The sequence below is a fragment of the Pimephales promelas genome, chromosome 6 (assembly GCF_988280905.1).
Source record: "Pimephales promelas chromosome 6, fPimPro1.hap1.1, whole genome shotgun sequence".
Taxonomy (NCBI): Eukaryota; Metazoa; Chordata; class Actinopteri; order Cypriniformes; family Leuciscidae; genus Pimephales; species Pimephales promelas.
In genome coordinates, this window is record NC_142774.1 from 28,767,755 (window position 1) to 28,784,454 (window position 16,700).

The window sequence follows — 16,700 nt, forward strand, 5'->3', positions numbered from 1 at the left end:
AATATGTGTATTACGCCTAAGGTTGGCTGGACAATTTGAATTTGTGGAAGCCTTTGTTAATGTTATATAACTATGTAAATTAAAAAAAAAAAAAAAAAAAAAAAAAAAACATCATGATCACATGACATCACGCAAGCTCTATTAAGTCCAATATTAACCAACCCTTGGTCACAGATAAAGTTGTAAACGTTTGCCTTCCCTGTTTAGTAAATTAGGACATTTTTTTAACATTTCATTGTGACAACGTAACTATTGGGTAAGTCACTTGTGACAACTAGTCTTCCGAAAAATCCGATCATTCACATTAACATGTCATGTTTTATTGCTACATTAAGTAAATAATCAACAAATAATAATATACTCACGATATTCGGGGGAAAACACATTCCACCCGACCTAAGAGACTTTTATCTAAACCGGAAACAGGAACTCGCTTGAGTGACGTAGCAAGTGGGAAATTCAAATTTTAAAACATGAACGACTGAAAGATGTTTTGGCACTTTTCATTTTATATCGGATTATATGTGTATTCTTGAGTAATATAGTAAACGATTGCCTTCTTTTAAGCTTAAATTATAAGTTCGTTGTTGTTTTGAACTCTCTTTTATCTGTATTTTAAAGTGAATCATTGGAGCACAGCTGGTGAGTTTGTTTTTTAACATGTCAGTCAGAACAAGCTAATTTGCATGCATGAGTTATTTTTTTTTTATCAGTTCAATTTATGTTAGTTTGGCCCATTTACATTTTCCATTGTTCACCTTTATTTGGGTTGGAATTTGCTAACTTGCATCATTACTGTGATTCACGATATGTGATCCACGTCATGCGAATCAATGCAGTTTTACTCATTAGAAAACTGATCGAGAGCATTAAATAATAATAAAAAACATGGGATTCTTTCTAAAGATAGTAATTAAATGAGTTAAAATTGAATATAAAAGCTACACTTTTTGGTTTAATCCTGTTTTGATCGTGTTTTGTACACAGTGGCGTGATCATTGTCATCAAGTAACGTTAACGTTACTTGTTATTGCAAACGTGATGAGTGTCATTTAATCAGTGTTCTTAAAAAAATATGTGCCCTTAATATATTGGAATACAAATGTGCTGTTATTAATGCAGGTCTAAGTGTCACCAGGATGCCTGTAGACAGCACTTCTGAACTTCTCAAGCACTATGAGGTTTATGAAACCATTGGCTCTGGTAATGTAATGCCCCTTGATTATGCTTTTATGGAAAACGTTCTTGATTGCTTCAGAGATTGTGTTTATTAGAGAAAGTTGTAAAATCACCTTTAATCAAGAGCAGTTTTTATTTATTATTATTATTTCTAACCCACAGGTGGGTTTGCCAAGGTCAAGCTTGGCAGACACATACTTACAGGTGAGAAAGTGGCCATCAAAATAATGGAGAAAAAAGACCTAGGGGTAAGAAATTCTCCTTAATCCTGGCCATGAAACAACATTTGCTTAAATATGTTATGGTTATGGAGGAAGAATGGGAATATTTCTTAATTTATTCTACATTTAGATCAACATGAACATGAAAATAGCATTAAATGCTCTTTAAAGTGTGTTTTCTCTATCTAGGATGATCTTCCTAGAGTAAAGATAGAGATCGAGGCTATGAAGAACCTCAGTCATCAACACGTTTGTCGTCTCTACCATGTCATTGAGACCTCAAGCAAGATCTACATGGTGCTTGAGGTATGTTTTGCTGAACGCAATTCTGCTGCTTAACAGAAATAGATGAATTTGCTTCATATGTTTATGTATCTTGTCACTTTGTCAGTACTGTCCTGGAGGAGAACTGTTTGATTACATTATTGCTAAAGACCGGTTACCAGAGGAAGAGACCCGAGGGTTTTTCCGTCAGATCATCTCTGCATTGGCATATGTTCATAGCCAAGGCTATGCCCACCGAGACCTCAAACCTGTGAGTTGGTTGATAAGAACTTGACTTTTAAATAGTTTAAGCTTATGTGTACTGAGTTCTCCCATTTAAAAGAACTGATTACTCAAAAAGTGTATTAGTTTACCCGCCTTCATGTCATTCAAAACCCATAAGACTTAAGGAACGCAAAAGAGAAATTCAGAACACTGTGCTCATCCCTTTTTCCCATTCAATTACAATTTATCTGGACTGATGTTTCAAGCATTAAAAAGGACACCCAAGCCCCATCAAAATGGTCATTTTCTTAAAGGGATACTCCACCCAAAAATGAAAATTCTGTCATCATTTACTCACCCCCAAGTTTGACTCCCATACACCTGTATGAGTTTCTTTCTTCTGCTGAACACAAAGGAAGATATTTTGAAGAACAATTTGAACTTTGGCACTATTGACTTCCATAGTATTTTTTTCTACTATGGAAGTCAATGGTGCCAAACAACTATTTGATTCCAATCATACTTCCAATCTTATTTTTTTATCATACTTATTTTGGTTCCAATCATACTTCCAATCAAATATCTTCCTTTGTGTTCAGCAGAAGAAAGAAACCCATAGACCTTATTCAGAGCAGCGCCATTACAGGTATAAAAGTGAGGCTGTGAGGGATAGAATTACCGTGTTTCCAATGGCATCTGCTGTAAAAAGCTGAATAAAGCTCCCTCTTAGATTACGTACAATTGTCCACAGCTTATATTGTCGGGAGTTTTTTGTCAACTAAAATTTCTTGGAAAGATATTTTTCCAGTGTTTCATGAGCAGAACAAAATGAAAACACATTAAATTACAGTACAGCCCATTGAAGAGATGCATGTCTATCCCTCACACCCTCACTTTTATTCTAATTAAAAATCAAAGATGGCATTGCCGTGAATAAGGCGTATACGTGTTTGCAACAACTCAAGGGTGAGTAAATGATGACAGAATTGTCATTTTGGGGTGGAGTATACCTTTAAGCCATGTGAAAGCTTGGTGTAAAAAAATTGACTGATATATACTCACGGTTGGAACAACATGAGGGTGAGTATATTATGGTGGTATTTTCATTTTGCAGTTATTTATTACCTTAATTGAGTACAATAAATGTTCTTATTGACCTTAGGAAAACCTGCTGATTGATGAAGATCATAACCTGAAACTCATTGACTTCGGCCTTTGTGCAAAACCTAAGGTGTGTGTGCATCTATTATGCCTCATAAATTCAAGTCACATTTACTTATAAAGCTAGTTATACAACACATTGTTTTCCAGAAGCTTGACAGTTATAAACAGGGAAATAACAAATTTAAAATTCAACATTTATAAAACCACCCCAATTTTAGCTACAACTATATATAACTATATAACAGCTTAACAGAATACAATAATGTCATTATTCAGCTCAAGTTAGTTCAGTCAGTGTTAATTGTTCAATTCAATAGTGTCAATATTGTTCAATTCATGTCATTAATATCTTACCTAAACTTGTGGTAACATGTCCCTTGTTTTAGTAACAGTTTAAAAGTTTTGAATTTTACTTTTACTTAGGGTGGTTTGGGTTTTGAATTGCTGACCTGTTGTGGCAGTCCAGCATACGCAGCTCCAGAGCTCATTCAGGGCAAGGCTTACATCGGCTCCGAGGTCAGTGTGGCATGTGTGTTTCAGCATATTTAAAAGGAATGACTAATTAATTTTAAGTTTAAGAAATGATTTATTGTGTGTATATATGCTCCAGGCTGATGTGTGGAGTATGGGTGTATTGCTTTATGCTCTACTGTGTGGTTTTCTACCATTTGATGATGACAATTGTATGGTACTCTACAGAAAAATCACAGTAAGTTTGTTGCATATGAGCATTTAATTACACCACCACATTTTGTTCATCCATGCATTTATTGGGCTACTAAAATAGTAGTTTTGTGTAGTAAGTGATCTCATATATTAATATTGGCTTGTGTTTTGACAGAGGGGAAAATACAGCAACCCCAACTGGCTTTCACCTGCTAGCATTCTACTTCTAAACCAGATGATGCAGGTACTATGCATGGTTTGTATGTCTGTTTGATGTGTTTTAGGAAGTCGATACAATTTCTTGGCACTTTATTCTTTCCTCCTGCAGGTGGATCCAAAGAGGCGTTTGACAGTGAAACAGTTACTTGACCACCCCTGGGTTATGAAGGAATACAGCACACCAGTGGAGTGGCACAGTAAATATCCTGTAAGATAAACATGCTTATAGTTGCATGATTTGCATCTCATGCCTCCAAGGTACAGTTAGTCAAGTGATGCCAATATGGCTCTTGTAAGACATTGTTTAGTATAAATGCTGTTGTCAGTCTTATTGATAACTTGTCCATAAATTGTATCTGATTTTGTTCTCTTGAAGCTTTAACAGATCAATATGAGCTTAATATTTTTAGTCCTTTTGATAAATTACAATAACATGACTCGGGATGTTTGTTGATCAGCAGTGTCTGGTTCTTTATAGAATAACACTGCTAATAAAAGTAGAAAGCACTGTATAAAAGGTCACGCATGATTTTACTTTTGAAAAACAAGCAACTATATTTTTTAACTTCCTAAATTATTGTATAATTTCCTTTTATATGTTGTTCTTTTTTTTAGTTGGGTCACATAGATGAAGACTGTATCACTGAAATGGCAGTGGCTTTTAAAAAGTCCAGGCGTCGCACAATCCAACTAGTGTCAGAGGTAGAGAAACAAGACATATTACAAGAAGACAATTGTAGTATAACAAATGACAAATAAAAATGACAAATAAAATTGTAATGTTGTAAAAAAAAATTTTAATTATTATTATTAAATGATTGATTTCTTTAAAAAAATAAAACCCCACACTTTTTAATGGCACTCTGTACATGTAATTTGAGTAATAATTCAAGCAAATACTTGCAAACTGTCCCTTTATAAACATGCACTGTTTGTCTCTTACTGAAGAGTTTATTTGTAAAGAATTTAAAATTCTTACTGACGTATATAAACGTGTTATGAGTAATGATTATGAAAGTGACATTTGACTTGAATTTATGTGAATTTATTACTATGACCACTAGATGTCAGTAGATTCCAGAGCATCAGCCAAAGCTGCTTGCCTTTTAAAGGTATACTCCACCCAAAAATGAAAATTCTGTCATCATTTACTCACCGTCAGGTTGTTTCAAACCTGTATGAGTTTCTTTCTTCTGCTGAACACAAAGGAAGATATTCCGAAGAACGATCAGAACTTTGGCACCATTGACTTCCATAGTATTATTTTTTTTTGTTCTACTATGGAAGTCAATGGTGCCTAACAACTGTTCGGTTCCAATCGTTCTTCAAAATATCTTCATTTGTATTCAGCAGAAGAAAGAAACTCATACAGGTTTGAAACAACTTTAGGGTGAGTAAATGATGAGAATTTTCATATTTGGGGTGGAGTATTCCTTTAACAGCTGAAAAGAGACTTATCAACAAGAGAATACATGAGTCACGCAAAGAGAAATCATTACTTTGTGCCTGTTTCTTCAGTGGAAGTATGATCACATGACCGCCACCTACCTTTTATTGCTGGCTAAAAAGCGTCACGGCCGCCCAGTGCGTCTGAGTGCAGAATGCCCCATGCTTGAGCCTATGTACTCTCCTTTACAGGACATACAAGTAAGTCTTTCATATTCATAAAGTCATGACCAAAAAGCTATTATTAGATGCTTTATGATTGCATAATGTTCAGTTCATGCTATGTGTTGGTAATGTGTTGGTACTTTTTTGAAAAGGGTATTTCAGATTCAGTCACACGGGACTGGAGTGATAGATGTGTTTGTTGATTTCATTATTCTCTCCCCTGTTATGATGTATATCCGAGTGAAACGGCTTTTCGGATTAAAAAAAAAGTAGGGTGGGTCTCGAATTTGTCCATCAGGAATTGATTGGATCATTGTAGTTTGCTATTGCTGTGATCTCATGTGAGAGACAGGTTGTCCCGCCCTCGCGCCAGTAAACGAATCATTAGAGAATAGATGAGATGTTGCTGCAAGAGGGAGGGGAAGTTATTTCCATTAAAGATTATAAAGGTACATTTAATCGAAAAAATGTGTGTAGATAAATAATTATAACAAATACTGTGACTTAAATATCACTGTATTCAGGTGTTTATTGATGTGTAGTTGCAGTCGTTTTACAGGAGTTTAATTTTGTGTGTCCGTGTCTCAGCTGAAGAAGAGTCTACGCTTCAGTGAGGATGATGATGGTGTTCACCCAGTGGTGCTTGGCTCTATGGTCTTCCCCCCTGATTGCTACGATGACGAGAATCCCTGGACCCCTCTCACACCCAAGAACACACAGACCACAAACACTCCACGCATGGTTAGCCTCCATGTTCTCTTTATTTGTCTGCTTTTCCCTCTTGTCCAGTGCTGCTTATTTGGCCTGTCTTGTTTTTACATCCTTTTTATTTCTCCGCAATCTCCTTTTCTCTGGCCGCCTTTATTTCGTCTTGTATTTCGGTGGTATTATGTAAAACTATTCGTCATGTCTATGCCATGGAGGCAGTCATATGCAAATATATTTGCCCATGTGACTGACGATACAATTTCGAGCCGTTTTTGGAGCTTGATTAAATAAATGCTTTGTTCATAATGAGGAGGATGTTTTAAGCTATGAAACTTTAATGGTACAAGGCCTCTAATGTCAAAAGATCCAGGCAAATTTGATTTATGTCATGACCTTTTTAATGTGGAAACTCTTGTCTTTTTCAGAAGTTCACCTCTGAAACATCAGAGAAGAGATGGAATGAAGTAGACTACTCCCCCATCATAGGGCTTGGAAGAACCCACCAACAGAAGTCAGAGAAGCGTGGTCGAACCAAAGAAAATAAAGAGAATGTGGTGACTGGCACAGATGGAGATGTTTTTGCTCTGCCTGCCCCCCGAACTCCAATGAGCAGCAGAAAGGTCAAATCCAACAGAACTGTAGCAACAACACCCAACAACAACATCACTTACACAAGCAGTGACACAAACAAAGGTGAGCTGGGTAATGAATCATTATACATCATGGCACCACAACTGTACAACTGATGGACTTTTGTATACTTTTGAAGTTGTTATCTGAAAACATGCTAAGTTTTGCAATCCTGTGTTGAAATAATGTCTTTTTCTGTACATCTTATATATCTGAAGAGCACACTTTTCTAAAATCAATTATTTTTGCCTGTGTACTAAATGATACTCTTCTGTTCAACAGTTTGTGGTTGGTAAGATTATATATATATATATATATATATATTTATTTTAAAGACTTGCTTCCAAGGCTGCATTTATTTGATTAAAAATACAGTAAAAACTGTAATGTTGTGAAATATTATTACACAACAAAATGAAAGCTTAACGAAATTGCTTTATTGGTGAATTGGGGTTATCTGGCTCTTCACTAGTGGCAATACCTGGATCATTTCTCTGGATAATTTTTTTTTCTTGTAATCTGATAGAGCCTAAATGCTCATTTTCTGCAAATGATGCATTTTAGGTGTCATTTTGCACAGTAGTGTGACAACTGCAGATGCTTCAATGGCATCTGGCATCAAGAGTATCTAAGAATGCACCTAAAAAGAGAATGTGTGTGTTTTGTGCTTTTCATTCATCTAGCGTCTTTAGTTTGATTCACTTTGACCGGAGTGTGTGTGTGTGTGTGTCTCTGTATGGGCTCAATATACCTGGGGAAAAGTATTCATGTCCCAACATCCACTGTGTCCACCTCGTTACTGTCACACACCACCTCCTGCACTGGAACAGACAGGAGCACACTGGGGACGGAGCGCGTGTGTGTGTGCGCATGCCCGTGTGTACGAGACAACTCCCGAAGCGCATACTGACAGGTGTACATGTCGCTGTTCCCAGTGCTTCGGCAGCATGTAGCATTTAGTGACACGTGTTTATCCTTTGTGTTGTGTGTGCAGGACCGGGCAGTGCCACTAAAGAAATGTCCCACAGGAGAGAGATTGACCAACAGCAGTGCAGCCAACAAGGAGAACTAAATATACTGGCTTTTAGCCCTGAGAGAAGGTAGAGAACTTTCTGTATTTTGTGAGAAGGGTCAAATTAACAGTGGATAGAAAGAATGGAGAAGAGGGCTGTGGGATTTAAAGGTGTAGTGTATAACTTATGCCCCATGAACAAAAGGGATTATAAAAATTGCTTCCATTCCAAGCAGATTTCACAGTTTAAGTGTACAAAGGGCTTTTTAAATATTCATAAACATAATTGTGGTCAGAAGAATTATTGCCACTCTTCATAAATATGAGTAAAGAAGGCTTAAGGCTGTGAAAATAAATAGATCTGCTTTGTTTATCCTTTCGACCCTTCATTAAAAAAATATATATATATATATAATAATAATAATAATGAAATCTTTCCAGTGGAGGCTCATAGATTTTAAAATAGAGGCACATTAATTGTAGCTGTCTGTGTATCCTCTCTCTGTTTTTTATTTTATTTTTAAATTTTTACACTGCCTTAAAATGGCTTTTTCGGCACTTTTATATTTAAAAGTACATTTAATATTCAACAATATTATTGATCTGTGTTGTATTATTATTTTCATGTTATCACTGTGAAGCTGCTTTGATACAATCTGTATTGTAAAAAGCGCTATATAAATAAATGCGACTTGACTTTTAAACATAAAATGTAAAAAAAAATAAATAAAGTAAAAATAAAAAGACGCATACAGCAAGAAAATTAAATTGATAAAAGAATCCTTGTCCTTTTAGATGTCCACGTTAAAAGAGCACATTTTGCCATTTAAGCGAAGCTGATTGCACAATATGTCCAACTTCAACATTTAATGTTTTATTAACATTAAATCATCCTTCTCCCATTTTTCACCTCAAATCTTTGGATAGGCTGTGCCTCCCCTGACGAGCCGCCACTGAAGCTTTCCCTGAAGTAAAACAATTGTAAACGGAGGGTGGAATCTCATTTTGAAATAAATTAAATAATCATTGACACTTTACCTTTAAAAATCATATTTTAAAAAAAAGAATTTTTCCCCAACTCAAATTATGTTTTTTTAGCCAATTATATAAATCGTTCAAACATTTTGTTTTTAAAAGAAGTCTTTAATATTCACCAAGGGTACATATATTTGATCAAACATACAGTAGAAACAGTAATATTACTATTTGAAAAAGCTGGATTTTCAGCATCATTACTCTAGTCTTCACAGTCAAATTATTCTTCAAAAATATTTCTAGTATGCTGATTTGATGCTCAAGAAACATTATCAATGTTGAAAACAGATGTTCTGCTTAAAGGAGAACTCCGGCGCAAAATGAACCTTTGGTCTAATTACACATTGGTACCTACTGTAGTTGACCATTTTCTGAGATTTGTTTTCATGATAATTGAATGTAAAGAGTTTTATCTCTAAAAACTGTTTAGCGCAGACACTAGTATATGGGGGCATTTAATAAGTAAAAAGAAATCACTTCTTAATACCACTAACAAGGCTCAAAATAGCCCCACACTAACACCGTAGCATAATGAGGCTCCATACATGCAAATTCGTGGTTCGACTTGTCGAGACTGTTTTCCAAAGATGGCTGCTGCCTGTATACACGAAGTGTACTGCCTTTATAAAATATCTTCTTATTAAAAGGTCTGTACTCTTACAAAGTTCTCAATGCTTCATTTTGCATGTAGGGAACCTCATTATGTTAGTGTGGGGCTATTTTGAGCCTTGTTAGTGATATTAACTAGCGATTTCTCTTTACTTATTATATGCCCCCATATAGTAGCGTATACGCTAAACAGTTTTTAGAGATAAAACTCTTTACATTAAATTATCATGAAAACAAATCTCAGAGATTTGAGAAAGAGAAAGTATAAATGAACAGTATTGACATGTATTTTTATTTTTTTTTTATCATGTAAAAGTCTTTACTCAAGTCTTTAAAAGTCACTTTTCATCTTTTTAATGTATCTTTGCCGAAAACAAATTATTATTATTATTATTTTTTAAACTTAATGATCACAAACCCTTTAAAAAGTAATGCATAAATGTTTTGTTTTACCTTTATGACTTGCTGGACTTGCTGCACGCACTTTGAGTAATCTGAAGCCATTTATAATTTTAACTGTCCCATTGTCCAGTAATTGCATCTTGGCGAAGCTTGTATTGCTTTATAATAATTTCACAACTACAGAAATGTGCAATTGTGTTCTAAACGGCATTTCCTATGTGTCCAGGTCTCGATCTCTGGACCTGGCTGGCTGTCAAGTGGACAGTGGGCAGAAGCGTAAGGGAGGAAAAGTGTTTGGCAGTCTGGAGAGAGGCCTGGATAAAGTCATTACAATGCTTACACCCAGTAAGAAGAGAGGACATCGAGACGGACCACGCAAAATTAAGGTATTATTCATTTCTTCACATCTTAGTCTTTTAAGATTGTGTTGTTTGTCCTTTGTGCTTTTGACTGCCTAAAATGTTCCTTGTTTTTCCATATTCCATAGATTTATAATTATTATTTTTCATATTTATCACTCTGCTGCAACCAGTAGCTTTAACAGCGTCTCACCATGGGTAAACAAAGTAAACTTATTTTAAGATACGTCAGTGCAAGTTGCTTTCAGTTAAAACCGCTTAAACAGGCATTTTAGTCTGGGACTAAATTTAAGACTTATTTGTGAAACTGGGGGCAAATGTGTTTAACAGGGATAGGTCATCATTTACACGTGACCCTCATGTTGTCCTAAACCTGTGAACTAAAAAAAATAAAAAATACTTAAAGTTGTCCACACAGCATTATGCAAAGTTCCCATGAGTGTTCTTATGCGAAGTTCCCATGACTCTTTCCTTTTTTTGATACAGGAAAAATGATTACCCTATAAAATATTTTTGAGTTTAGCATAATATGAAAAAAATATATTCATTATAAAAATTCCAATAGAGTTATAAGATTTTATTAATTTTCGTGACTTTTCTGTTCTGTATAATGCATGCCAGACAAGTACTGTAATTAGCAATGTCACTTTGTAAAGAAAGACAATGAGCCCACACACATATGCATTCTTTTTTTTTTTATTTACACGGAGATGATAATGGTATCGTTTTCAAAAACTCGCACTTTAAAACCCATTTTAAAGTTTGCGTTCTCAGGCACCAAAACGCTGTCGTGTAAATAAATGGTTAGAACACGTAGAAAGTTCTATTTTCAGTTGAAAGCAGTGTCGTGTAAATGGCACATAAATTAAAACTAATGATCTTCACAACGGTAATGAATCAACTCTGTGAACTTACTTAAACTAGACAATGACTTTCCTTTAGAGCTGCTGTACAGCTAAAACAATCTCCGTTACTTAATTTCCTGTTATCACTGTAAAGCTGCTTTCTGTATTGTATCTGTATTGTGTATTAGATCTGTATTGTAAAAAGGACTTCTGTATTAGATCTGTATTGTAAAAAGGGCTAAAGGTGACTTGACAGATGTGGTGACCATTTACTTTCATTGTATAGAAAAAACTTAAGAACATTTTGTGATCAAAGGAATAAAAATGGTTTCAAAAGACATGTTTTCACCTGCTGTTAAGACGATCAGATCACAAGTAGACGATGCTAAATACAGGTGTTTTGAGCTTGTCCACTTTCGACCACTTCCAGGTAGTCGAAAATGCAACGCATTTCTTTCGTAGTGTTAACGCTCATCACCACCTTCTGTCCTAATGTGTAAACAACATGGGAAGTGCGCTAGCCTGATGGGATTTACACTGTTGGCTGAAGACACAAAAATGTCCCAAGTTGTTTTTGGTTTGGTTTGTTTGTTGGTTTGAAGACTAAAATGTCCCAAGCACTACAGTATGTTCTCTCACCATTCCTGATTTCTGACACACACTCACAGCGAGTCTTCTCCATATGTTTTTCCGTCGTCTCTGGGCATTTTCATATGTAAATTGTGCAAGGTTATTTTGATCTGAAAAAAAAAACCATACATTTACCCGCCCATAGACCCTCCCCTTGAAGAAATCAGAACAGGAGTGGTTGAAAGTGGACAAAAGAGACAGATTAAAATTCCAGGTGTAAACGGGAATTTGTCTCCCTCGTCTACTTGTCATCCGATTGACAAACGCTTCTTAATACCAGGTGTAAACAGGGCCCTTGATAAGTGAGGAGAAAAGTTGTTGAACTGTCACTTTAACATTTGCTACACACCTTTTTTAATGTGTCCATTGCTGGATGTCTCTCCATAATGCAGATGTATGCTGTTAATGTTTTCCAGGCTCAATACAATGTGACATTCACCAGTCAGACTAATGCTGACCAAGTGCTCAATCAGATTCTCAGCATTTTACCAGAGAAGAATGTGGACTTTGTTCAGAAAGGGTAAGTTCAACTCTTACATCAAGTGTTTCCTGAAATGGCAATTTAAATTTGTGTTTCCTTTTCCAGTGGCATTTTAATGCTAACTTCAGAATAAAATAAAAGTATTTAAATTAATAAACTGATATTATATTTTAAAAAATCTAATTCTTATCTAAATTAAAATGCTTAAAAAACATCAACTAAGTTGATTTTAGAAATCAACTAAAATCCAATTTATTTTATTTTCCCCTCAATAACTATTATTTAATTCTAATACAGAACATAATTGCATGTTAATTAATTCTATAAATCTAAATAGTTTGTAAATGTGCAGCTTTGTCATAATTACAGCTAGGGATGTCAATTTTCACAAATTCCCATGATCGATCGTCGTTCATATTAATGGTCAATTAATCGATCAATAATTAGCCTTAATACTGCAATATGTGCTACAGTGGCACATGGCCAACAGCATGACAGGGTATGCAAATGCTCAAAAGGCTACCTTTCCGAATGAATGAGAAGGGTTTTAATCTAAATAAAGGGCTTGTAGGATTGTAAAATGTTTCGATGTGATTGGTCATTTAATTAAATTACTTAAAAAATGTGTGTCACCAACGCAGTTTCGGATGCATCCTTGTCAGACTGTGTACGCTCTTCCTGGAACAATGCGCTGAAAACGGGATACCGGTAGTTTAAATATTATTGAACTAATATAAAATAGTGTTCTCATGTTATGTATGTGACAGTCCCAATTATAGTTATTGTTAGCCGTGCATTGGTGCTTGAGGTGCGTGTTGAATGAACACTAGTAAACTGGAGCACTTTGCTAGCGCGTTATTTAACTCAAAAGAAATGCATCCTATATGAGATTAAGCAGATGCAAAATAAACATAATATTGAAAATTATATCTGCACAAAAAGTTACTAGCCATACAGCATGACTCATGTTGTGGAGGCGCTCTTCCTGGAGCAACACGATGAAACACGCCAACTAAACCCAAAAAATTCACATTGTTTTATTACAAATGTTCTCTTTATAATGTTATGTAATGTGATATGACAGTCCCAATCATAGTCATTATTAGTCGTACATTTGCCGTTTTAGCTGTGCGCACTCAAGATGATCACCGCACGCTTTACAACAGCGCGCGTTAATCCTTAGTCTACCGCCAAAACTACTACGCTGCTACAACTACTTTTCGTATCCTAAAAAATCCCACAATGCCTTGCATTACTGGGATCAGCTGACATCACGATCCTATTCTCTATATTAAATTAATCAGTCATAAATAGGCCTACGCAAAATAAACACAAAATTAAAACTTACATTTTCACAAAACAAACTCAAGATGGTGTAAAATAATCCCAAACATAACTCCGGCGCGCTCGCTTTACATGTTTCGCGGTTGAGCAGCATGTACGTGCATTAACCTGCTTAGTTTTATCGATTAAATGTATTATCGACAATTAATCGATCACCGATTAATCGTTAACATCCCTAATTACAGCACAAATATTGGATATATTGTAGCGCATGTGTTGGACAACAGGTGGTATTTGTGTCAAAAAGGTTGAGAACCGCTGCTGTAATTAATTTAGTATAGTTGTTAAATGCTATCATGTCCTCTTTTTCTGTTAGGTTTACACTAAAGTGCCACACACAGTCAGACTTTGGAAAGGTGACCATGCAGTTCGAGCTGGAGGTTTGTATCCTGCAGAAACCTGAGGTGGTTGGGATCCGTCGACAGCGTCTCAAAGGTGACGCATGGGTGTATAAACACCTGGTAGAGGACATCCTGTCCTCCACTAACATCTGATGTCACTCTGACATCACCATGGGTCCACCCTGTGTTACATCAGAGGATTTGGGCCGAGTATTTTTGATGTACATTATAGATGACCCTCCAGTTGATGTCCATCATTTTTAATCATTTATGTGTGGGAGGCAGTGCAGTATTATTTGATGTTCTTCTCTAGACAGAAATGCAAAAAAAAGTTTGTTTCTTTATACATCCTAGTTTAGCAATAAGCAATACTTCATAAAGCATTATGGCAGCACATTTCTGTCTCGTCTTTTATTTGTTTTTGTGTTCGTCTCCATGATATAGTGTTAGTGTCATGTTTTATTTGTTTTAATATGTACAGCTTCTAATCTATTACCCTTTTCAAGATGTCTGTCATTTTGTTCATGTTTGCTTTGTAATAATGAAAATCTGACTTGTGATTGATTAAATAAATCTTTTTAAAGGTGCTGTAGAATGGGGTTATTTGATTATTTTATAATGTTTCCTGGTTTACTTATGTTATCATTTTAGCCTCTGAATTGAACGCTCTGTTTGAAGGGGCGTGTCTGCTGTGGGATTCAGTGTAACCGGCCACTGCTGTGATTGGCTGAAATGCTAGCATTGAAATAGCTACGCATTACATGTGAAACTCTCTCGAATACATTTTTACTATTACAGCTACCGAGATTAACGAATCATGAGAAGTTGTTGAAGTATCCAGATCTATTCCCTTCACATAAAATGTTGCCGTGATGCGCATTGAGCAAGCAGATGACAGTCTGTTGATCGCGAGATTGAAGATCTTATCATTGCTACGCAGTTTCTGCACTCTCTCTTATGCTTTCACCAATGCTCCAATTTGTTTTAATTGATTGAGCTTAGTACACTATAATATATTGACTTAACGCAAAATGGAATATTTGTAGTTATATATGTAGCGACAGATGTTTTCTTCAGTATTGTGACTTACATATACATAGAATGGATTATGAAAAGACTAAATATAGGGTGGGAAACTTTTTCTTTTATCCATCGGTTGTTGATTGGATGGAGGCAGATCTGAATGAGAGCTTTCGGTGGATTGTAAAGGGGTGGGATTTAAGGGACTAAATGATTGAAGCGGTCTACTCTACATCATCAAAGAGTATCGGGTTGTTTTAATTAATTACAAGGTCAAAAAAAAAACGAATGGATGATTCACACTTTGAAAATATAGTGTGAAGTTTCATTTTATGACTTTAAAGTCAAGTTCAATTCTAAGCTTATCTTATAGTCAAGAAATATTTACTCTATCTACTATATTGGAAGAAGAAAAAAAGGTAAATTAAACGGCTCATTTAATATTAATTCAATAGCTAAAACCCCTCCCATCATTTTATGTTATGTCTGTAAAACCAGTAAGTCACATGCTGGTATGATCATGTATTTATCTTGCTTTAACCGTTCTATTATGATTGAAGTGGGAGCAACCTGTGTGTCAGTCCTACTGTGCATATCAGCATAACAATAGCTATTAGTGTGACAGATATGAGTGCTTACATAGTTAACATCAGATGAAGTGTGCGAGCTGCTGGGGAGGTGGATGGTTAATGGGGGGGTAAGGTGGTAATATGGGGTTGAACTAACCCCCCCACTGATAATGACTCCTGCTGTGCATTTCATAGAGGCGGGGCAAGGGCCAGCTGTGGGAACAGACGCTTGCTGTCATCACTCACATCTCCTTAAGCCGTCTCTTTCTGTTTTTCTGCTCTTCCTCATATGAATGTTCTTTGGTACCTTATCCAGACAAAATCTTTTTATGAATTACTTTAAGCCAAAGTAATCTTGGACTGTATAGTGTTTTAAACAGGCTTAAAGTGAGAAAAGGTGAATTTGATTTCATGTAAGTGCATGTACCCTAAAGTGTCTGCTAACACATGACCCCGTGTCTTTTCCTTCATTACTCTCACTTATACAGCATTGAGGAGCTAAACGTAATGAGGTGAACATGTTTACCCCTTCCTCTGCTTGTCTTTGTGTGTTTTCTTGGGTCAACGAAGGCAGTGATGTTTCTCTTCATTACGAATCTGACAGATTCAGAAGGCGCCTGCACTGTGATGGCTCACTTTCCAATTACCTCCTTCAGTTTTAACGAATTTTGCTTTCCATTGATGGTGCCTGTTCATTAGGGGACTTCATATTCCAGAGATCTGGGTTTCCATCACACACACACACACACACACACACACACACACACACAGAGCCAGAGCTAATAGGCATGTACAGTAGATGGCGGCGTGTGATGTCTCCAATGGGAAAAATTATTCACTGTGTTGTTTTGTTAACGGACGACTGGTTCCAGTGGTTGAGAAACAAATGAAGAGTTTGATTCTCATGCCGAAATGTCTTTTCAGCCTGAGAAAACTATTGGCAAATATGCCAGCAGTGCAGACCAATGACATGATATTTGTACTGTACATACAATTATAGTTGAAGATACAAGACAGAATTACATTTTTACTGCTTTTTAATGGGCGTCACACCTTTTTTTAGACATACAAAGGCTACAGGTGAGCTTACTTGTACTAGAATTAAAAGGGATATCATGAACATTACATTTATATCAAATGCATTTTAATAATCTTTAGAGAATGTT

The 16,700-nt window shown here is 35.8% G+C and overlaps 1 protein-coding gene across 2 annotated transcripts; it reads left to right on the forward strand.

Annotated features, from left to right (window-relative positions):
- Positions 1 to 378: 378 nt before the first annotated feature.
- On the forward strand, positions 379 to 14,542 carry melk (maternal embryonic leucine zipper kinase). Of its 2 annotated transcripts, none has more exons than XM_039693035.2 (18): positions 379 to 642; positions 1,123 to 1,203; positions 1,342 to 1,427; positions 1,590 to 1,706; positions 1,792 to 1,935; positions 3,052 to 3,120; positions 3,477 to 3,569; positions 3,664 to 3,762; positions 3,895 to 3,963; positions 4,048 to 4,146; positions 4,554 to 4,640; positions 5,457 to 5,585; positions 6,138 to 6,290; positions 6,683 to 6,950; positions 7,882 to 7,987; positions 10,172 to 10,331; positions 12,196 to 12,299; positions 13,921 to 14,542. In XM_039693035.2, the coding sequence occupies exons 2-18, from the start codon at positions 1,140 to 1,142 to the stop codon at positions 14,096 to 14,098; spliced, it is 2,025 nt and encodes a 674-aa protein (XP_039548969.2). In that variant the 5' UTR covers positions 379 to 642; positions 1,123 to 1,139; the 3' UTR covers positions 14,099 to 14,542. The 2 variants fall into 2 exon arrangements, with proteins under 2 accessions (XP_039548969.2, XP_088988470.1); XM_089132344.1 differs by having other exon boundaries at positions 425 to 642; positions 1,342 to 1,383.
- Positions 14,543 to 16,700: the final 2,158 nt, after the last annotated feature.